The sequence below is a fragment of the Thamnophis elegans genome, chromosome 1 (assembly GCF_009769535.1).
Source record: "Thamnophis elegans isolate rThaEle1 chromosome 1, rThaEle1.pri, whole genome shotgun sequence".
NCBI classification, from domain to species: Eukaryota; Metazoa; Chordata; class Lepidosauria; order Squamata; family Colubridae; genus Thamnophis; species Thamnophis elegans.
In genome coordinates this window covers 577,578-601,909 of record NC_045541.1, presented here as the reverse complement: position 1 = coordinate 601,909, position 24,332 = coordinate 577,578, and the positions used below count along the sequence as shown (strand labels likewise).

The following is a 24,332-nucleotide window of genomic DNA, read 5'->3' as shown; positions in this document are numbered from 1 at the left end:
TCAGGGGCAGCCCCATGTAGAGTATGTTGCAGTAGTCAAGACTATTGCGTGACTAGGACATGGGTGACCATGAGGAGGGATTGTTGGTTCAGGAAAGGGTGTAAATGGCGTACAACCCGAGATGGCGCAAAGGGCTTCTGGCTTTTCCAGGGTTCAGTTTCAACCCATCGCTCCCTATCTAGCCCCCCCTAACAGCCTCCAGACCCTCTCAGAGGGAGGTGACAGCGTAGCTCACTGCAGGCTGAGGCTTACAGCTTTCATCAGTATATTGAGACACCTCAGTCCATGGTGACGAATGATCTCACCCAACGGCTTCATGTAGATGTTCAATGGCAGCGGAGAGTGTACTGAGCTGTTATGATCCAGGGTTGGCGCACAAGCAACACGTGCTAGGTGAAAGCTTGTGAGCCTTTATTCATAATTCATCACCATCCCCCCAAATCCCCACAATCCAGCAATTCCCAGTCCGTTCTCCCAAATCGGTGGAGACAGCAGCCATGCATGGGTTAACTCAGCCAGTAACCAATAGGACTGAGTCTACCAAAATGACGTCATGGCCTCTGAGGAGTGTCCTCCCGCTTTTTTAGGCTCAGTTCGATCAGGACTGGGTCGCAGAGGGACAGTGGTGAGGTACCCTTGAGCAAAGATGGACAGAGAGCAGTCGGATATCACACAGCGCTCTACTTATCTCCATCATCAAGAAAGCGGGAGGACACTCCTCAGAGGCTATGACATCATTTGGTAGACTCAGTTCTATTGGTTACTGGCTGAGTTAACCCATGCATGGCTGCTATCTCCACCTGCCCAGAGAAGGGGCGTATCAGGTTAGGGTTAGGGTTCCCCAAAGTCTCTGCCCACAGGGCACACCTGTAGTCCAAGAGCAAGGCTCAAACCCATGAGCCTGTACATGCTTCGTGCAACTTCCTGCCAGTGGAAGTCCACCGACATCCAGGCAAAGAATCAAACTTCAGTCAACAACCAAAATTCTTCCAGAAGCCATGGAGAGCGTTGCTGCAAAATACAACCCTTGTTCCCGACAAAAGCCCCTCCCCACAGCATCTCCTTAAGTGCTATTATTCTCCAGTTGACCCTCCTGAGGAGGGGTGGGGCACCTTTCTCCCGAGTAGTTGGGTCACCCTGCGCTGACTCTTCCCCCTCTCCACTATCTGCACACGGGGGGGGATCGGGTGAGGAAGCATTCGCTTGTTTCCTGAGCTCCTCTGCTCCGCTGCCTGCACCTTTCCATCTACTCTCCCCTTCCTTGATCTGCCTGCACCCTCCCTCCCTGTCTGCCTACTCCTCTGAGGAGGCCTGAGAGACCCAGGACTGCCTCGTCCTTGTCCCTAGGTCAGACCTTATAGGCCGTAGGGGCTGCGCCCACCCCCTTCATTTGCCCCGGCTCCATCTCCTCCTCGGACCTCCGACAGCCTTCCTCAGGAGCAACAGGTTGAAACCGTTCCCAGATAACAAGGCACGAATCTGCCCCGAGGGGGCTACCACCAGAACGGCCACCGTGCCAGCCTCTTAACTGGGAACCCAGTCGAGTGATTTTTGTCTTCCAGAAAATCTGCAAATTCCTCAGTGTGTCTCTTAGGGCGGACCTCAGTCTCTTCCCTCCCCAGGAGGAGATGGTTCGCCTTAAAGAGGGTCGCTGGTTGATTATCTGCAGACATAATTACTATGTATTTTTAAAAGCAAAGCGAAAAGCTAAAAATTCTCAGTGTGAGTTAGAAAAGGATCCAAAAGCTAATACACTTTTGCTTTCTTATTGCAAAAGCATAAAATGTCACTCCCCCTATTTAAAACAACCATTTTATCCAAGTCCTTATTAAAGATATTGAAGAATTTTTGGGACTGATACTTGTGGCACCCTACGTGGTATCTTTCCCCTGTTTGTTGGGAAGCCATAAGTGGGCACTCTGGCTACGATTGAGAAACAGCTACGCTATATAGAGTGCATTCAGAAAATATTCAGACCCCCTTCATTTTGTCAACTTTGTTATGCTACAGCCTGATTCTACAGTTGTTGAAATTAATTTTGTTATCATTAATCTACACTCAGTTCCTCATAAGGTGTTGAATACCAAGCGGAAGTTTAAAAAAGGACCCTTACATACAGTGCATTCAGAAATTATTCACTTTTATCAATTTTGTTATTCTGCATCCTGATTGTTGTTGTGTTGTTGTATATTAATCTGTATCATAAAAACAAAGCAAAAACAGAATTTTAGAAATGTCTGTAAATTTATTAAAAAGGAAAAACTAAAATATCACATTGGCATAAATAATCAGACCCTTTGCAGCAACATGAGAACTCTGGTGCCTCTAATTTCTCTTGATAGTTGCTGACATGTTTCTACACCCTAATTGGAGTCAACCTGTGGTAAATTAATTGATTACATATGATTTGGAAAGGCACACCTATAGAAGATGTCACAGCTGACAATGCATACATTGCCTTGACAAGGTCGAAGGAACTGCCTGCAGAACTCAAAGACTGGATTATGGCAAGAGACAGATCTGAGAAAGGTTACAATAAAATTTCTGCTACACTGAAGGTTCCCATAGTGGCCTCCGTAATTCTCAAATGGAAGATCTTTGGCACAACCAGGACTTTTCTAAGAGCCGATCGCTTGGTCAAACCGAGCAATCGGGGAGAAGGACGTTAGTAAGAGAGGTGACCAAGAGCCTGACGGTCACTCTGGCTGAGCTCCAGAGACTGTCTGTGTGGAAATGGGAGAGGGTTCCAGAAGGGCATCCATCAGGGCAGCCCTCCACTGGCCTGAGCTTCATGGCAGATGCCTCTGCTCAGAGCAAAACGCATGAAGGCCCGCTTGCAGTTTGCAAGAAAAGCCCCTGAAGGATTCCCTGGCGGTGAGGAAGAAAATTCTCTGGTCTGATGAAATCAAGACTGAACTCTTTGGCCTCAATTCTAAACGTTTCGTCTGGAGGAAGCCAAGCACCGCTCATCGCCTGGCCAGCAGTGAAGCCTGAGGGTGGCGGCATCATGGTGGAGGGGTTTTTCCGGCAGCAGAGACTTGGAGACTGATCTGGGTTGAAAGAAGGCTGAACGGAGCAAAGTGCAATGCTATCCTCAACGAAAACCCGCTCCAAATGGTTCCAAATTCAGACTGGTTTACTGTCCAACGTGACAGTCATCCTAAGCACACAGCCAGGGGCCTAGGGACGCTTCTGCGAATGTTCTGAGTGGCTAAATCGGAGCCCTGGCTTGAACGTCTCTGGAGGGATCTGAAAACGGCTGTCACCGACGGTGACCGTCCAACCCGACTGAGCTTGAGAGGATTTGCCGGATGAGTGGCAGAAAATCCCCCAATCCGAGTGTGCAAAACCTGTCAGGTCACACGCAAAAAAGACTCTGGGCTGCAATTGCTGCCAAAGGTGCTTCAACAAAGCACTGAGTGAAGCGTCTGAATTGCTTAATGCCAATGTGATATTTCAATACTTTCTTCTGAATAAATTTGCAGATATTTCTAAAATTCTGTTTGTCGTTATGGGGTACTGAGTGTATTGGGGTGGGGGGGGGGGAAGAATTTCAACAACTGTGGAATCAGACTGCAGCCTGATTGACAACAGTGAAGAGGGTCTGAATACTTTCTGAATGCACTTTATGCACTCAATTGTCACATCCTCCAGACATTACCTTATCAGGTGATTTATCAGCACATCACCTAATTGTATTTGTTGAAGTGCAAATTAACCACTATGCCTTTTTCACAAACTGTTAAGGAAGCTATGCAAGCAAAAATAAGGTAATATTATTCTGAAAAGATTTCTGCATAACCAATCCACAATAAACTCTATTTTATTACTTTACAGTTTTCAAAGTTTTAATTAAATAAACTCTCTGTCAAAATCCCTCTACAGTCTAGAGAATCAGAATCAGACTAACTTGTTTCTGCTTTGAAATGTGCATTTCACAAAGAGATTGGTTTAGATGGAAACTTTTGTTCAGATCTATTATATTAGTCAGTCACAACTATCTTGGCTATCATTTTACATCTCCTCTCTTCCTTTGGATGCACATTCCAAGTTGAAGGAAACTCTTTCCTTGAGTTAACTGTTTCTGATTTCGGCAGTAAAAACAGGTGCTGACCCTGAGAAGAGGGAATATTAGGCCCTTTTTGTTGCTTCCTTGAGTTACTTATAAAGGCAGGTTATCTGTGGGACCATCTCTCCCGAAGGACATCTACTCTTTCTATCAGATCAGATAAGGGTGGGCGTGCTCCTGAGCCCAGGTGGCGCAGTGGCTAGGGTGCAGCACTGCAGGCCACTTCAGCTGACTGTTATCTGCAGTTCAGCGGTTCTAATCTCACCGGCTCAGGGTTGACTCAGCCTTCCATCCTTCCGAGGTGGGTGAAATGAGGACCCGGATTGTTGTTGGGGGCGATATGCTGACTCTCTGTAAACCGCTTAGAGAGGGCTGAAAGCCCTATGAAGCGGTATATAAGTCTAACTGCTATTGCTATTGCTCCTAGTCCCTTTCCTTAAACAATTCCACTCCATGGGGACCAAGAAGTGTGCCTTTCCTGTAGCTTGGAGAATTATGTTCAGTAGCAGACTCAAGCAATCTGTATTAACTGGGCAGATTCTTTTCCAGCATCGTCACTGAGGCCTCATAAATTTTATGGCACAATTTGTGTAAGTACCGTGTTTCTCTCAAAATAAGGCAGGGCCTTATTTTCTTTTGATTCCCACAAATAAGCACTGGGCCTTATTTTCAGGGAGGTCTTATTGAGGTGCAGGAGGCAGCGAGTGGGCTACTGCTATGCATAGCTACTGCTATGTTGCAATATTTTTAGGGAGGGCTTATTTGGGGGGGCGAGGGCTTATTTTAACACCTGTGCTGAAAAGCCCAATTGGGCTTATTATCTGGGCTTATTTTTGAGGAAACAGAGTAGAAGAGAGAAAGGACCAATTTAATAACAAAAAAACCTTGAACTATCTCCACAGCGGCTGGGGTGGAGACCAAGGTGCCATCATTAAACCATTAAGATACTTTCCTATGATGAATGTGAAGATAAATCTTAGTTGAGGGAAAAAAGGTTACATTCTCTTGGCAAACATTTAGTAGAAGTAGCAGCTAATTTCAAAGGCACTCCTTTTTGTGCTAGCAAGATCCATAGCTATTTCTATATCCTACAGCAGGCCTGTCAAACTGGCGTGGCCCGCGTAGGCCAAGCCCAGTCAGGCTCCGCAACGGAAAAAACACCCCGATAGGTCACCATAAGGCCCACGATGCAATCGGGTTTGACCCCCAGGCACTACGGGTTCCTTTTCTTTCAACAGCTTTCCTCCTCAAGAAGTCTCTCAGAGAGAAAATCACCATGCAGTCAGATTTACTCTGCTGGAATGAAAACTATGTATTGAAATTTTAATGTAGACACGGTACAGGGCTACTGTTTCTGTAAACGTATTTATTTTCCAACTGCATACAGGAGGACTTCCGAACTAAAGTTGAAGATTACATTAAGCGCTATGCAAGATGATGATGGGAGATGGATAGCAAGGCCATGAACGCACCTTGATGTTTTCCTAAAACCACCGCCACAAAAAAGAGGGGTTTTTTTTTGTCTTGTGTTCATGTTGTTTTGATTAAGAAAACAATCCTCTTTGTTCAATGAAAAGTTCACCCATACAGCAAGATACAGATGTAAGTTGGCTACAAAAAGATGTTTAACGTTCAACAATCTCTTTTTGAAATCGTATCATATATTCAGAAGTGAGATCTCCTTGATACTAAAAAGAAAGCCCTATTAAGATCATTTATTCATTTTAAAATTTTCTTAATAGCTAGTACAGAATATTTAAGTATGGCAATAAATAAATGTGGGCCAAAATTGAACAAGCATTATATTGAGCGCTTATATTAGCTCTGTCTACTGTTGCTGTTAAATTTGAAATTGCTGATACTCGTTCATTTTTTAATCTACTGTTTTAAATTTGCATTTACTGTGCAAAGCACTTACTGAAGTGAAGGCTGAGTCTGAACACATATAAATACAGTGTATTTCTTTTAAAACCTAACTATTTTACATGCAAATGTAATGAAAGGTATAATAGTTTTTAAATACCTTTAGTTTCCGGTGTGGAGAATTGCTATTTCAGATTATTATAAAACAAAATAATTTAAATTTTCTGATACCAAAGCTTTAGTAAAAAGCTAATCCTTGAGATCAAATTAATGCTGACTGTAACTTAACGGTAACACTGTAAGAAGCCATTTTTTTCAGGATAAACATGGTATAAAGAACTTTAAATATAACTTCAGTAGCTCTATCTCATGTAAAGATGTATGAACTACAAAACTATTTTGGTTGGGTGTACACTGTGCAGATTCTACATGCAATGGGTACTTCATATTTTATCTTAACTCTTTTTTAACAAAATGATCATTCAAAACAATGAGAATCGTACCCCTCAAGTAATTTAAAATTAATTAAATTATTGCCAGAGACAAATAAATGTTTGCTTAGTTTCATACACATTGTGTGCATAATATTTTTGCCTCAACTTTTTTCATATAGAAGAATCTAATTTATTAGGTCCTTCTGTAATTTCCCACTGCAATAAACATTCAATTTAATGGTCTCATTGGGAGAAAGAGATGTCTATAAAAGCAGGATGTCTGCTGATTCTGAATAGAATTTTACCTATGCATATTTTATGCATTTTTTTAAAAATGTAAAATTAGAATGAGATTTTATGCATGTTTGGAATGGTGAATGGGATTTTATTCATGTATAGATTTTAATCATTGCATCTGAAGTCTGAAAGTATTAAATCAAATGTTTGCTACATCATACTTTAAATTTTGATAGTCAATTTATTATAATTACACCTCAGTAAATATTATCAGTCATGACTCAAGGAGTCTACATGTCTCAGGATAATGTTGTAGGATCCAATGTGGCTCAGTCATGGGACCAGAGGTTTTGTCTTCTGAGCTTTTGATTGGAGCCCATCTTCAGGGAACTTCTTCCTAACGGAGTGTGTGCTGTTCTCTGTGTGATATTTATGTGGTGCCTGTTATATGTGGCTTTTAGATGCTGATTGGGGTGTGTTGATGGCTGGCTATCAACCATCAGGCCAGCCATCAACACACCGCAGTCCACATCTAAAAAGCCACATACAACAGGCACCATATAAATACCACACATAGAACAGCACACATTCTGCTAAAGAGAAGAAGTTTCCTGATAATGGGCACCAGAATGAGTCCAAAAACTCGGAAGACAAAACCTCTGGTCCCGATGACCGACCCAGATTGTATCTATCATCAGTGTAATGATATTCAAAACAGGGCACCCTGAGTTTCAGTTGGCATGAGAATTAATTGAATACATGGATTAAATGTTCATTGCAATTAATGGTCCTTAGAAAATGCTTATTTGTTCAAATAGAAGTTTCAAAATAAAAATTATTTCTTTGAAATTTGAGTTACTCAGAGGTTCTGAGAAAAAAGAACTATCTGTTGTCTGTCTTTGGGAAATTATTTACAAATGTTTTGAGGCAGTAATGCAGTGGGCAGATAGAAAGAGCTTGTTTCCAGTAGGATGTTTTCACAAAAACATTGTTCGCATTTTGAAGAAATTTAACCAAAATTACAAAATGAGTATTGTAAATTGACACACATTAAACGTAGTTTTTCTCCATGAACAATGCAAAATTCGTAATACTCACAGATAGCCATCTTTTCATTTTCCAATAAATGATTGAGAAATAAACTACTGTATAGAAAACTGTGAACAGAAATAATAGCTGAGAAATGACAGAAGAATACAGAAAACAATTGGGACAGCTAACACAACTGAGAATTAGAAGCCATTGTTTTATGCTCACAATACTAAAGATAGTAGTTTTCCAAGGAGAGATCCAAGGATCTCTCCTTGGAAAACTGGAACATCTGGGAGATGTTGGCTTCGTGCAACATCTGCATGCAGCTGGGAGGGTTGACTGGAGCACAGCTGGCCTTTGGGAAACTGGTGGCCAATGCAGCTCAGAGTAACTGGTGGACACTGGAATACCTAAAAGGGGCATTGGAGATCTATAAAACTCAGGATCCATGAAAGAATAGAATATGCCAGTTTCCCAAATGACTCAAAAGTTCTTTGGAATAATTGTATGGATTGTGGTTCTGTTCCAAGTGTGGCAATGCAAGTCCCTTTAAACATTAATTTTGCATTCTTAATGGACTCTGTGGTTCTGGGTCTGGACCAGCATTTGAATGCAGCCACTTTCATTAGAGCTATTGGGATCCCCCACTTGAGTGGCCGTGACTGTAGTTCCTGTCTCTGAGTGTACTGTGGCTTGTGCAGTGAGGCTGGGCTTCCTCCCCCTCATACCTGCAGGCCATTGTTTTGGAGCCTGAAGGGCAACTAAGCCATAGGGTGGGAAATGGGGGAAACTGACAGCTTCAAAGTGAATAAAGGCAAACTGGGTGGTCTTTCTCTGCACCAAAAGATGAAGTAAACAGGATTGTAGGTGAATGTTGAACGATGCAATTGGGGGATGTGAACATGGCCTTGAGCAAACTGGGATCACTTCACAGTTCTGAGCAATGCATCCCAATGAATTGGCACACTTACCATATGCAGACACCATGCAGATTCAAACTTCCCTTTATTGGGTGCAGAGAACCTGTAGTACGTAGTGAAATGAAGCTGGCTCTATCAGACTTCCACATACCAGTGGCATAAGAAGGCTTGACAGTCCCTGCCCCTCCAGGTGTTCTCAGGTACGTGGGACAATCATCCATCACTTCTCCCTTGGTCCGTTCTCAGCAGCCGCTAGTCTTGATCACTGGGTCCAGTCACTGTTAACATCCAGCTATGTAGGAGGGCATTCCCTCCGTCCACTCCCACCATCCCTCTCCGTACTGAGGCCTCCCTCCCCATGTGGGGGAAATGAAATGGAGCACAGGAACACCAGGCTGTGGCCGATGTTGCTTCGGAGAAATTGACACCTTCTCTTCCCCCTCCCAACATCCCAAAGGTACATCAAAGCAGAGAAAAGGGACAAACAAAAATCCCACGCAAGCATAACCCAAATCCTCCCCCCCCCCCCCTCAGGTCTGTGGGACCCGACATGCTGCCTCCTAAAGAAAAGGAGACAAAATAGCAAACAAGAAGAACAATTAGTTAGATTTCTCAGGGTAGAGTTGGTGGACCAAGTGGTCTTAGGGGCTCTAAGGTGTTTTTTGTGATGTGTGGAGTCTCTTTCCAGGCCACTAAATACTGGGTGGGCCCATGGTGTCATCTCGAAGCAAAGATCTGTTTAATCTCAAAGTGTTCACCTTCTACCATAGCAGGTTACGGTCTGGGGTGGGCGTGGGGGGTAAGAACGAGGTTACTTCGGGCTTTAATAGGCTGCAATGGAAGATTGGGGTCACTTGCCACAATGGTTAATTGCAGCTCCACTGTGATCAGGTTAACAATAATAATGATACGGGTGATGGGGATTTTGGTCCTAAGGATTTTGGTCCAGGTTTTTTAAATGGTTGGACCGGAAGGACCGAGTGGAAAGGTAGACTTTCGGCCCCCAACTTTAAAGGATTCAGGCTCCACTCTCTCTGTCTCTCCCTTGCGGGTTGCTCTTGCTTCGTCTGGGACTTTGGGAACCATGGGGGCCAGGTGGCCTTTAGCTGGTTTTTTTAAATATTTTTTTTCTAAACAATCCATTTGCCATTAACCAGTGTGCTGTCTGGATATATATTTTTGTGCCAACATTAAAATATACAATCTTATTCATAATTTAATCTCATTCTAGCTTAATTTCCCATACCTTCAGTATCTATCTAATATTGTAACAATCCTATTGTAATTTATTTAAATCTATTAGTTATGTTAACTATTAATACATTTTCTATACTTTTGATAACTTTTTTTTACTATTAATTCTTATGTCTATTCTCTAACCACTGGTAAAAAAGATTTCCAAATTGTATAGTAATCGGTTTCTTCTTTCTCTTTGACAGCCAGTGTCAATCTGTTCATTTCTGCACATCCCAATATTTTCCTAATCACATTCCCCTCTGTAGGGATCTCTTCTTCACTTTTCCAATTTTGTGCAAATACAATCCTAGCTGCTGTTATAACATGAATAATCAAATATACATTTTCTTTACTATAGTTTTCTGGTAATATCCTCAGCAAAAATATTTCAGGTTTTAAATCAATATGTTGTTGTATCATTTTTTCCAGCCACGTATGTATTTTAGTCCCAGCAAAGCCAATGGGACGGCCACTGTTTTGAAAAAAGGTCTGTTTCTTGAGCTCTCTGGGAGTTCTACGATAAAATCCATAGAAATCTGATCCAGGGCGAAGGATCAGCTAATGCTTTGCCGTTGTGCACGAGGGGAGGCTGGCAGCATAACTTTCAGTGTCCTTGTTAAGGGATGGCCACCAAAATTGCCATCTCGGGAGGTGCAAAGTTTTTACAAACCCAAAATGCCCTGCCAATTTGGAGTCATGGCAGGCTTGCTTGGCTTTTAGTCCTTTGCTAGCTGGGACATAAAGAGTTTTTTCCTCCCCACCACAGTCGTCCATCTTGCATGGAGCAGGTGTTTCTGTGGTCAAGGGACCGAAGGTTACAGTGAGGGCAACATCCACGGGGGGGGGGGGGTCCTTTGCTTGAGATCTTGTGGTGACCCGTGCTGCTACCATGTTTTCCCGAAACTGTGACCTTCCCTGAAAATAAGTCCTAGCTTGATTTTTTGGGGGGTGGGCCTAATATAAGTCCTACTCCAAAACATAAGCCCTGACCAGCACAGGAGGCAGCCCCTCCCTTCCCCTTTCACCGCATGGTGGCTTGGCCCCTTAATCACAGCCTGCAGATCAGCTGAGCCAGTGGGGGCTGGAGCTGCCTCTCGTTCTGCCTCTCTGGGCGCCTGGAGGCGCTTCTGGTGCACTCATGATAATCAGACTGTGTTTAGCAATAACATGTATAATCATTAAAATATGAAATACTATATAAATTTTAAAACATTGGCTTGCCTTTATTGCAACATTACATTCTTTATAACAAATCATTTAACTGAATTCCAAATACAGAGATTAAATAATAATAAAAACTTTTCTTTTTTTTTTTTTAAAGTAAAGCTATTGCCATTTGATCCTGAAATGAAGTAGTCATAAATGAACAGGAGAAAAATTGCTTATAAAGTTTTATTTGATGAAGTCAAATAAGGTCACTTTTGCTTCCAAGACCATTTTCATCCATGATTTCAAAACTGAACATTTGTTCTGCAATGGCTTCTGGTTCCAGGGTTTTTATTTATATATATATATATATATATAAATATATATATAAGAACTTGATAAGGATATGCTAGGGTTGCTATTCTTTCAGATGCAGCCATTACAGGAAATCTGAAAATTAGTCTTAAAAAAAACTAATTTCCGGAAAGAAAATTCAAATTTCCAGTTTAACAGGACAATAAACGTCCTTTCAGTATTGTTTTCAAAATGCCGTATTGAATTGAGGACTTAAAGGGACATATCATGTGCTTATTGAATTGCTTACAGCTACAGTATTGAATCTGAGAGAGACAATCATTTGGAGCAGTTGTTCATAATCACAGTTGTATCCGTTCAGAATCTACATAGCCAAAACTTCAAGAGGTTGGCATGTGGGCAAATGGATTCATGCATGAGAACTGTGTTGTCTTCAGAAACATGGAAGTATCCCAAACAGGTGCAGCCATAAGTTGTCAATCAGTCCAGCAGGCCCAGCAAGAGCTGCCATCTATCTATTGCTGAGAGAGCAAAGCACTTCTATTGGCTTTCATCTTCTCTAGGCGTTTAACTAGATGGCCATTACTGACTTCAAGCTCTTCCGTTTTGTCTAATGCTGAACGAAGCTGGAAAAAAAACCATTTAAAAGAGACATTGGATTCAAATTAAAGTATAGAAAGTAGGATGCCCCCCCTGACCTCCAGCAATGACTGATATGCCAGATGGAAGCCATGTGATTTAGGGGTGATGTCAAGGAATGGAGTGGCCTGCTCCCCTTCCCCAATATATGTGCCAGACATATACAAATGATCTATACCCACACCTTCCTACCCATCCCCCAATTGCTCACGTTTTGTAGATTTCTGGAGTCTGTGTTTGGGAAGGAGGGCAGGCCACTTAGCCCCCTGCATGGGTCTCTGCCGGTCCCATGGCCCCATCTCAGAAGTGGACACCATTTTTTTGGAATAGCCACAATTCATTGGGGATCCTGAGGAGCAGAGTGGCCTGCTGTTCTTCGCAATATGAGCTCCAGAACACTGACAATCTTCCAATGGTAAGTATGTGATAGGTCAGCGATGGGGAACCTGTTATACCTTTCTAGGGTACCTGCCTTCAAACAAGAACGGATGGGACACAAAATAGGCAATAAAGAAAAATGAAAAAGTAAATTGCTCTGGACAATTTAGTATTAAAAGAGACAAGTACCTGTAAACACCCTGGATTTAACAATTGCTGGTAAGAAAGTCAAATAACTTTGGATAGTAAACATGGTAGTACCTGGCGACACCAGAATAGAAGAGAAAGAACTCAAGAAAGTCACAAAAAGAACTCCAAATAGAAGTAGAATGGCGATAGCATCAGAAGTAAGGTAGTACCAATAGTAATAGGCAATTTTTAAACTTTCAAAACATTTGGAGCGCAACTTGAATCCCCAAAGGCATAATCACCACCAGTCAATTGCAAAAGGCAACTTTACTAGGAAACACTTAACCTACACCTGTGACAATACCTTTAACACCCTCCAACATCTCCTATCCCATGTCCTGGACAGAAATGCCAAATCTAATCTAAAGATCTGACCGACTGTATGACAAATGATTTTATTTATGTCTTTGAGTAATTGTTGATTCCTACAACTACCTGGAGAAGCCCTGCAGGTTTTTTTGGCAAGGGTTGCCTTGCTTACTCCCTAGGGCTGAGACTGAGTGACTGGCTCACGGCCACCCAATTGGCTTCGTGCCTAAGGCAGGACTAGTTCAGGTAATCCTTGACTTACGACCACAATTGATCCCAAAACTTATGTTCTTAAGTGAGACATTTGTTAAATGACCTTTGCCTCATTTCATGACTTTCTCACCACAGTTGTTAAGTGAATCACTGCAGTTGTTACATTAGTTGAACAGCTGTTCATTGAATCCGGCTTCCCCATTGACTTTGTCTGTCAGAAGGTTGCAAAAGGTGAGCATCCAGACGCCGTGACCGTCATAAATATGAACCAGTTGCCAAGCATCTGAATTTTGATCATTAACCATGGGGATGCTGCAACAGTCATAAGTGTGAAAAATGGTCACACGTGACTTTTTTCAGTACCGTTATAACTTTGAATAGTCTCTAAATGAATTGTTGTAAATTGAGGACTACCTGTGCTCATAGTCTCCCAGTTTCTAGCCTGATATCTTAACCACTACACCAAACTGACTCTCTTCTGAAATTATAGGCCACAAGAAACTCTAATTTTCATTTTATCTTTTAAAATTCATAAACATAAATAATTTCACATGCAGGATATTTGATGCCCAGCTATGTATTTTATGAATGTGTCAACTTTCAATACAAATGTATATCTGCTGGACTACTGCATGTGAAATATGCAAACTTTATTTAAAGAACCAATTATTTCCTGTGTTTTAAATAAGAAAAAAATAGTGTTTTACAAGAAGAAATCTTAAACTGGAAACATGTATTTTCATAATTTATGAATAAATTACTTCCCACTAAGAAGTACTTACTAGCATATAGTTTCAGATATCTGGAGAGGAACTGGGCAATGTTTGAACATAATGATTAAACAAAACAATTCTTTTGGTTCAGCATGAACACAATGCAATAAGTGATAAATTTAAAGTTTTTGAAATATTATTAAAAATGTGTGTGCATATGTATGTATCTATGTATCTATGTATGTATATGTATGTATGTATGTATGCGTGCATGCATGTATGAATGTTTGTGTGTGTATACATACATACTATATATATATATATATATATATATATATATATATATATATATATATATATATATATAGTATACTGGTAAAAGGAAAAAAGGCATATATATATATACACACACACACACACATATATTCCTTTGTCAAAATCTATGTGCTGGTATAGTCACAAAAAATCACCATATTTTTTTGGACTATAAGATGCACTTTCCCCCTGCAAAAAGTGGGTGGAAATAGAGCGAATAGTGTGGTGGGGGGGATGAGGTTGGTGCGGCAGCACCGCCTATCACTGCTGCCGCTGCCATGGAAGACTGGAGGCTTTGCTGTTGAGCAGCTGATTAATGGTTGGATTGGCCTCTCGAAATGCTGCCAATCAGCGATTCCACTGCTGCCAATCGGCGCCATTCGCTGCTGCTGCTGCCAATTTCCACTGAGTGACAGCGGTGGCAATAGGTGGCAGTGAACAACAGCGGTAGGCAGCAGTGATGGGCAGTGACAAACGGCAGTGACAATCGCCGCTACGTACAACGGCTGATTGGCAATATTCCAGGAGGCCGATGCAACCACCAATCAGCTGCTCAGCAGCAAAGGCTCCAGTGTTCCCTGGCAGCGCCAGCTCAGCTCAGTCGACAGGTGGTGAGCACAACAGAGCGGTGCCCTGAGGAGCCACATGTGCTGGGGCTGCAATAATGTGTTGAAGCTGACCAGGCTGTTTGCTGCAAGGAGACTGGCCAGAGGAATACCAGATGGATCCTGGAAGGCAGAGGGGCAGATTTTATTTTTCTTATTCCTCTAAAGCCAATGTGCGTCTTATGGTCCAGTGCGTTCTATAGTGTGAAAAATACGGTACTTTCTGAAGAAATTAAGATGGAGAAAACAGAAATATCACTTATAGGAAAGGCAATAAATTCTTTAAGGTGTACACAGATACATTGATTCCTAAACTTTAAGATTTTTTTTAGTTTGTGTTTAAATCTAGAGTTGGTTTTCTTTACAATATCTTCACAAATATTTCTTTAATTCTTAAAGGAGCCAAAATTATACATATTAGACAAATTACAAAACTGTTTAATTAATGAATAAAACAAGGTAGATGAGTCCCTGTGGATTTTACTCCGCTAGTCGTTGCCAACTGTAAGGGGCAGCAGCGCTCATCTCCATCGCAAGGCCATCGAGCCAGCGCTATCCATAGACCTTTCTGTTATGTGACCGTTATGGAGCGCTGTTACCTCCCCACCAAAGTGGTGCCTTTTTATCTACTTCCATTTGCATGCTTTCAAATTGCTAGGTTGGCAGGAGCTCAGCTTGTGGCCTGGTGTTTGAGTCTCGAATCTGAGCAGCCAACAAGCCCAGCGTCTTAATCGCTGAGCCCCTGCACCACCACCCTGATCAATGAATGCAGGTGTTAAAATGTTTTGTCTGTTATTTGAATTTATCATCTTGAAAATCAAGTTGTTAAAAGCTAATAGCTTTTCCTGAATAATCATCCTGCATAGAAAAGGAACTAATTATCTGCGATTATTAGTAAATTGTGTAGCATTAAATTCAGCTGTAATTTCAGTGTTTCATTCATTAATTGGGTGCATATTATAAAACTTTGGGCAATATTTATTTTTCATTCTGTTTTTTCTTCAATTTTGTTTTGCTTTCCAGAACCACAAGTGAAAACTAATGGATTCCATTCCCCTTTTTAGTAAGCAAGTTATAGCAACTTGCTTTATCTTCTTTATTTAATTAGTGTCTGAAAAAGGCTTTCTTTTACTCCTTTGGCACAAGCAGGAAGGAAATATAAAACACTCCAATCTGCAGAAGGTAATTTTAGGGACATTATTCATGGGTAGAGGCTGTAAAGGTTTTCATTTAATAAAGAAATGATTAATCTAGAGTCCTATTACTCATATTAAATTTTTACTTTTTTTAATTCAACCCTTTTTTCTTAATTCAAAAGTATATAGTAATGTAGGTTACCTCTCTTTGGAGCTTACGTTTCTCTGCTTTCAATTCATCCTCTATTCTTTCGGCATTTTCTGCAGCTGTTTTATAGCGAACAACTTGACCTTCTAACCGAAACACCTAGCATGATACGATAGAACATTATTTATTTTAATAAAAATGTATACTCCATCTTCATTTCAAAGGATTGTCTATGCAAAATAAACAGAAAATGAAATTTTATAAAACTCTAAATATAATCAGAGCTTCAAAATAAACAACATTAGCACATAATTCTAAAATTTTAAATAAACTACTTTTAAGATGTCTATGAAGTAACTGGCTTCCCAAAAATGACAATATTGATTTAAACATTTATACAGGCTGCAAAACATGTTTTACTTCAAGCATGGAAAAAAATAAAATAAAATTGAAAGTATAAACTTAACAACTTGAAATAAATTCCTACAAGACTGCAACCCATGTCAGTCCGCTCCCAACATTTCAGCTAAATTGAAAAATAGTGCAAATAGGGAGATTTACATAATTAAAAAAAACAAAACAAAAACTTGTTCAGAACATACTGGGTTAGTGGCAGAAAGAATATAATTTAGCAGGTGAATTGTGCAATGCTTTCAAGGGTTTGGTCTACAAAAGTTGCTTTAGAATATGGATCTACAAACATGGCATCAAACTCCTTTTCCTAAAATAAGTTGAGCCTCTGAGTGTTCTGAAATGCCTTTTGGAATTGCATCTGGGATGATGCACAGGCTCTGATTAACAGAATCTGATCAGACTCCTGGATTGTAGGAACAAATGTGAATGCAAAGGTTTGTTTAAAAAAACCTGTCAGGTGAGGACTTCCTGGGGTGACGTCATCGTGCTTGGAGCTGAGGAACGGGAGCTCTCCTAACCTCTAACTCTTAACTTCTTCGTTTGGGCTCATTTCTGAGGGCTGTGGATCCTGAAGGGACCAGCGGATTAAGGGGGAAGCTCTGAAGATGCTGGGGTGATAAGGCAAATACCCCAGCGGGTAGGAGAAACCCACTAAACGGACGAGGATCTATCCTGCCACTTGGTTAGGACTGGAGCGATGGCGACCGCATGAGAAGGAAGCAGAGAGAGAAAGCAGTTGGAATCGAGACATCTGTTACTATTATTGACAACCCAAAGAAGAGGAGGAGAAGGCGAAATTGGCAGAGAGGGTGAGCTGGAAAGAAAGAGGCTCTGGGAAGGAGACTGTTTTTGCAGTTCAGATTTTTGCCGAAAAGAAGTGAGAGCATAGACACTGAGTTGGAATTGACAGCCTGAATAACTTGAAGGAAATTGGCTACAGTGAGAACGAAAACCCGGCATGGACAACAGGACTAAAACACAGTAACTGCTGAGAAGACCTGGAAGGCATAGAAAGGATTGTTTAACAGTCGGGTTGGTTGTTGACTTTTTTCTTCTTGCTCTTCCTTCTACTGTTTTGTTTTTCCCAAATAATAGTTGAACTTACAAGTATTTGGTATTTATTCGCCTTGGAAATTGGAATGGTACCAGAGACAGTAGAGAGAGAACTGTTTTGGAACGATTAGAGGGCGTCTTTACCCACCCCCTTTATTTTCCTTTGCCGCTGGGCTTGTTGTATTAACTGGTTGACGCTAACAGTGATACTGAGGAGAGGGTGACACCTAGTGGATTATAAATTTGAACCGTGAAGTCTGATGCAAGAAAACCAATGGTGACATAAGCTGATATATATACATAGAGAGAAACTAATTGCTAGGGTGGAATACCTGTATAACTGACACAATTGAGAGACATCTATTTGTATAAGATAACAGTGTGATATATAACTCTATGATATATAATAATTAAGCATCAAAAACAGAATAGAATAATACATAGGAATGTTTAGATATTGAAATGTGATATTAAGGAAGGTTAATTATTGTTGAATATTGAGATATATAATTATTGATACCATTGATATTGCTGATAAAGTAGAAGTAAAGTAGAATTTATATGCAATTGTGAGCAAGGATAAATAGAGGGATAAAAATGGCAACTTCACTAAAGTTAGTGAAAAAAGCTACACCAAATATGATTTTGGCAACACCCCCCTCCTCAAATCAAAGATCAATTGAGAGCGCAATGGGGCTGGAGAAAGGTGGAATGATGGCAGGAACAACAGGACCAGCACCAACAATGCATAGTATGCAATTGATGCTCCAGATGATACAAAAGAAGTAGAAGTCAAGAGGAAGAAACATCGGAAGACAAGACAAGAAACAGGAGAGAAGAACAGAGGCAAGAAAGAGAGAGAGCAAAAAAGGAAGGTACGAGAGGGAAAAGTCAGATACAAACCAAAGCAACAAAAAACACCCCATCGAAAGATGGACCAGGAAATAACAATTATTTCGAGAAACTTGAATGGACTGAACGCACCAAAAAAAAAAAGAGCGCAGATGTTTAATAAACTTAAGAAACTGAAGGTAGATATAACCTGTATACAGGAAGTGCATATTAAAAGGGAACATAGGAATTTACTGGAAAACAAAAAACTAGGGAAATTATATACAGCACTGGGAGATAAAAAAAGAGGGATAGCAACCCAGATAAAGGAAAAAATAAACTCCAAAGAAGAGACAACAGAAAAACTGATATTATTAATAGTCATATATGCACCAAATCAGAAACAAGAGGAATTCCACAGGAAATTACACAACAAAATAAACAAATTAGAATATGAAAACATTTGCTTAATTGGGGATTATAATGCAATAGTGGATAAAAAAAATGGACTATGAAAGCAAAAAAATAAAAATAAAACAAAAAAAAATAGGTTACCTAAATCCTTTTTTGAGATGGCAATGGAATATAAACTACATGATATTTGGAGAGAAAAGCACAAAACAAGAAAGCAATATACCTTTTATTCGAACCCCCACCAGTCCCTATCAAGAATTGACATGGCCTGGATATCATCTGGTCTATGTAATCAATTAGAGGAAATTGAAATAGAAGCAAATGAGTGGGCAGATCATAATCCAATAAAATTAACATGGAAAGGTCAAAGAAGAAGAAAAGGATGGATGATGAATTCAAATATTGTAAATGAAATAGAATACACTCAAATGCTGGAGAAATTAAAACTATTCTTTAGAATAAATAAAAAAAGAAGACACCTCAATTCAAAATCTCTGGGACGCTATGAAAGCGTACACAAGATTGGCCTCACGATTGCCTACAAGGTGAGAAAAACTAGGAAACAAGAAGAGCAACAAGAATGTATGCAAAAAGAACTTATGGAAGCCGAAGATGAACTACAGAAAGACCCAAATAAAATTTAAAAAAAGAAAAAAGAGAGATGATAAAATCAACTTAATAACTCAAAAGGAATTAGCACAGAAAATTAAAGCAGCCAGACTTTGAACAAGCCAACACACCTGGACGATGGCTGGCATACAGATTGAAGAATGAAAGAGAAAAAAAGGATGATATCTCAATTAAAAGATGATGAGGGAAGAATTCAATACAAAGTGGAAGAAAAGAAGCATATTATTCATAAATACTTTGCAAAACTATACGCGCAAGATAGAATGGAGGAAATCAAAATAAAACATTATTTAAACACAGAAAAGATAACATTAATATCAAAAAAACAAAGGGAGGTGATAAACAGGCCAATAACGTTTGCCGAAGTGGAATTAGTCCTGAAAAAGCAGAAAAATAATAAAACCCCAGGACCAGATGGAATACCGGTGGAGTTATACAAATATAACAAAATAATATCGGAAGAGCTAGGAGTGGAAATGTTTAACAAAGTTTCAGGAAAAGCCAAGATACCTGAATCATGGAGAGAAGCAATAATATCGCTAATCCCAAAAGAAGAAACCAGCCTACAAGAAATTCCCACCTCCTTTAATGGCTTCACCAGCTTTTATGACAAAGGCAATCCGCAGACTGATGTGCTATGGTATCTTCTAGGAACTCTTCCAACTTCTTTGGGTGGGGCTGGCTGCGGTCTCCACCTTCCCAGAGAATGAGAGTCTCAGGAAAGCCAACTCCCATTCTCCATTGTTGCTGGAGACAGCAACCAGGAATGGGACCTATCAAGGCCAGTACTGTCCCTACGGGTGGGCCTGCGACTGGGCTGAAAGTTCTTGGTCCTCACGCACCCACTGCAGAACCTGTCTTTGTGTGCCTTTGCCGTCACAGTGTTGGTGCAGATGAGAACATGTTGCCCCTTCAGATGCTGGCTGAAGTGCAGGAGTGCCAGGTGGATATGGCTTTCAGCTCCAGCCAGTTGATGCTATGCTGTCTGTCTGACGGGGACCAGAGACCCTGAGCGATATCTGATCAAAGATGTGCCCCTCAGCCCGACAGGCTGGCCTCATTGTCACTGTGTTCTGGGCAGGCTCCCGGAACAAAGCTTCCTGAGAAATCGCTGATGACATCCATCATCTCAGGAAACCGCGCACCGCCGTGGTCAGGATCACTTTTGCAGATGAGCTGGCTCTGTCTGCCCCCTGATGAGGAAGAAGGAACCACTGGAGTGGTCTGCTGTGCAGTCTCGCCCATGGCATGATGTGGAATAAGGACACCATCTTCTCTGCAGTTGAGAGAGGACAACCAGCGTCCGATGCCATCGATCTTAGACTGGTCTGGCGTTCCTGTGAAAGATAGATCCTTCCCTCCGTTCTATCTATGACCGCCCTCAGGTGAAGGATCCTGGTGGTGGGAGAGAGGCAACTTTTGCCCAGGTTGATGGAAAACCCGTGGTCCCTTAACAACTGGAGGGACAGTTGAAGGTCCTGCCTGGCCTGGTAAGGGGATCTGGACAGAATCAGGATATCACCCAGGTAACAGAGAATCCTGATAGAGCTGGGCACCGAGGAGAGTCCGAACGGAAGTGCTTTGTATTGATAATGCCTCCCTCAGTAGCAGAACCTGAGAAACTGTCTGTGAGCTGGTAATATAGGTATGGGAAGTACGCCTGCGTCAAATCCACTGAGATGAGGAAGTCGTCCCTCCAGACACTTTCTAGAATGGTCTGAAATGATTGCATCTTAAAACGCCGATATACTATGTAGCAATTCAATCTTTTGAGGTTGAGTATGGCTCTCCAGGCCTACCCCCAAGGCTTTTGGAACTATGAACAGAAGGGAGTAGAATCCTAGTCCTCTCTGATCTACTGTAACAGCCTGAATTGCCAGGATGTCCAGGAGGTGTTGTATTGCTTATTCTACCAAAAGCCTTCGGCCCCCATCCTGCAACATCAGGCAAGTTCTGAAAAACCTCAGGGGGTAGGAGAGAAACTCAAGGGAGAGGTTGTTTGACACCGTCTCCCTGATCCAAGTGTCTGAGGTTATTGCCTCCCATCAGTGGGCAAAGAAGGCCAATCGGCCCCTGATGGGAATTGCCATGGGGCAGTCATTTCTGACACTGGAAGGGAGGGCTAGACCCACCTCGGAAGGATCTTGGAAAGCCTGATAACATTGGCCTACCCTTGTTGGACTTCTCTTGTTGGTGTTGCTGGCACTGAGACGGGCTGAACTGATGTTGGAAATGAGGGGAGGAGAATCCTCCCCCCCGCGCCTCGAAAGGGTGACCTCCTGTAGGAGGTAGGTGGTTTCCTATCTGGTTTCTTAAATTGGGAAGACAAGACCTTTTTTTTGTCTTTGGATTGCACCAGCATGGCTCCAAGGGTGGACCAAAAAGCTGCTGACCTGAATATGGGGACGATGCAAAACTCCACTTATGCTTAGCATTGGGCTGCCACTGTCTCAACCAGAGAAGCCGTCTTGTAGCAATGGAGGCGGCCATGAACTTGGACATGAACCTAGAAGCACTAAGTGAGGCGTCTGCTTCAAACTCCATAGCAGCCTTTACCTTGTTAAAGTCCTGGTGTGCCCTAGCATTGCTAGTAGGGATCCTATCCTGCAACCTCTTGAGCCATTTTAGAGCTGCTCTACCAAAGAAGGAAGAACCCATAGGGCTTTTGATGGCCTGCTCTGCCCTCTTATCCTCAGGACGGAGGGATTCCGCCGGACTACTCGTGACTGCTGATGGAGTCAAAATGGACACTATCGGTGCATCCACCATGGGGACCTCTAGCGTCTTGTTCAACTCAGGTCCAACATCATAAAACCTTTTATCAGTGAGAGTTGGGAAAGGAACCCGACCCCAGGGAAGTCCATTGATGCTGAACTATGTCAAGGAATAGTTTCGGGGATGGCACCACCTCTTTGGGGGCCGCTGGTTCCAAGAATAAGGGATCGGTATTGTCCCTTTGGCTGTCCCCATCCTCCCCAGAAGAGGATGACTAACTAGGGGACATGAGGGAACACTCTAGGTTCAGATCAAGCCTTTTTGGAAGAACTTTTCTTCTGGATGATTTGGGAGGGACGTTTATCTGCCTCTTTTTGTGCTCTGGCAAATTCACGATCTGGGGTCCACTGTCTCTTCTCCTCTGCCAGTTGCGTTGCCTTAGAGGCCTTCTTGGAGCGCCCTGTGGCTTTGGGAGAAGGGGCAGTCCTCCTTCTGGTAGTTGGTATCCCTGAAGGCCTTGAGACTTCAGAGCCGAGGTGGCGCAGTGGTTAAATGCAGCACTGCAGGCTACTGCTAGATCAGCAGTTCAGCGGTTCAAATCCCACCGGCTCAGGGTTGACTCAGCCTTCCATCCTTCCGAGGTGGGTAAAATGAGGACCCAGATTGTTGGGGGCAATATGCTGACTCTCTGTAAACCGCTTAGAGAGGGCTGAAAGCCCTATGAAGCGGTATATAAGTCCACTGCTATTGCTATTGCTATTCCTCCTCCAGGGAGGGAGAATGGGAAACCACCTCCCCTGAGTACCCTTCTGATTCTGCTATTATCTGCTGAACTGGCTGGATCAAGGGCCTGTCGCTGGTCTCCAGTCTCGAGGGTCTGTTGCTGCTTCTCCTGGGAACTAACGGTGGTGGCAGGTGGCAAAGGCTCCACTGCAGGGCGGACCGGCTCGTGCTGTCCTCAATCCACAGCCGATCCTGCAGGTGGAGACGCAGCGGACTCCCCAGAGCCACGCACATCAGTAGGCCTCAACAACACCGGCGGAAGAGCTCACCTGGGCCCCATCGCCTAAGGGGTCCTTTCCGTGTCCAGGCGCTTTTTGAGCCAGAACAAAATGGTGGCCGTGACCAGAGCACTTTTAAAATGGCGGCTGCCAGAAGAAAACTCCTCCGACAGCAATCTAAGCCACAAGGAGCGAAGCTGAAGCCGTGGTTACCTTCCCCTGATGCATCGCCGCTCTCCTGGGCTCTCTGACGCCTCCAATGTTCATCCCCTCCAAACGGTCTTAAATGGAGGGGGGCAGAGATCTGCCCAATGGGCAGAAGCCCTTCGACCACTTCAAGGCTTCTCCAAATTCCTAGGTTTCCCCTGTGCTTGCAACGATCTAAATTAAAAGAAGCCAGGGGAGCAAGTTAGTAAAAGGGATAATTGGACCAAATTGAAGAGTTCAAATTAGCATGTCTTATCCCTAAGGAAACTGAGTCTTAAAAACTGGTGAAGCCAGTAAAGGAGGCAGGATATACAAATCTTCAGAGTCCGTCTTATTGGATGATAACAGAGTTAACTCATTCCTTTCTGCTGTCTCTACCAACAATGGAGAAAAAGTGTATTTTGACCACTTCATACTTATGACCTTGCAGCATCCCCATGGTCCTGTGATCAAAATTCAGACATTTGGCAACTGACACATTTAAGACAGTTGCAGTGTGCTGAGATCATGTGATCACCTTTTGTGACCTTCTGACAAGCAGTGAATGGCAAAGCAAGATTTACTTAACAACTGTGTTACTAATTTAATAACTGCAGTAATTTAATAACTGCAGTGATTTAGTAAATAACTGTGGTAAGAAAGGGTGTAAAATAGCAAAAAGTAAACAAAAGGGCAAAATTAACAAAATTAAATGTCTCCCTTAACAACTAAAGTTTTGGGCTGAATTGTGGTCGTAAGTTGAGAACTACCTGTATTTTTATTTCGGACTTGCAACCATTTGTTTAGCGACATTCAGTTACAGTGGCACCAGGGGTGGGTTCCTCCCGGTTCGCGCATACCGGTTGGTCGGTGAACCCGGAAGTAATTAACTTCCGGGAACGCCGGTACCGGTCCTGGCCCGTAGCTGCAAAGTGCCCTTTTGCCGGCGTGTCACAGCTCACTCGCTCGTTCCCCTGCCCATCCGCAACTCGCTTGCTTGCCCGTCTGCACTAAGCCCAGCCTGCCGCTCACTGATTGGCTGGAGTCCAGCCAATCAGTGAGTGAGCTGGAGGCGAAGCGAAGCGTTTAAAAGTTCGTGCTTGACCTCCATTTGAAAATTCCTTTCAGCCTTCGCCTTCCAGGAGCTTGCTGCTTTCCCCTCAGGTAAGCAACTAAGCCTCGGCAGCGGGA

At 42.3% G+C, this 24,332-nt stretch overlaps 2 protein-coding genes across 2 annotated transcripts in view; one reads left to right on the top strand and one right to left on the bottom strand.

The window, feature by feature from the left end:
- Window positions 1-6,823, top strand: part of UBE2F (ubiquitin conjugating enzyme E2 F (putative)) — a 69,005-nt gene extending 62,182 nt beyond the window's left edge. Inside the window, 1 exon segment of the mRNA XM_032216531.1 lies at window positions 5,457-6,823. Coding sequence (XP_032072422.1) covers window positions 5,457-5,507 — 51 coding nt within the window. The 3' untranslated portion in view covers window positions 5,508-6,823.
- Window positions 6,824-11,013: 4,190 nt separating this feature from the next.
- LRRFIP1 (LRR binding FLII interacting protein 1) overlaps window positions 11,014-24,332 on the bottom strand; it is an 82,527-nt gene continuing 69,208 nt past the window's right edge. Inside the window, exons 12-13 of the mRNA XM_032210565.1 lie at window positions 15,952-16,056; window positions 11,014-11,878 (exon numbers count right to left, since the gene is read on the bottom strand). Of these exons, the coding sequence (XP_032066456.1) occupies window positions 11,768-11,878; window positions 15,952-16,056 (216 nt within the window). The 3' untranslated portion in view covers window positions 11,014-11,767. The remainder of the gene's footprint in view (window positions 11,879-15,951; window positions 16,057-24,332) is intronic.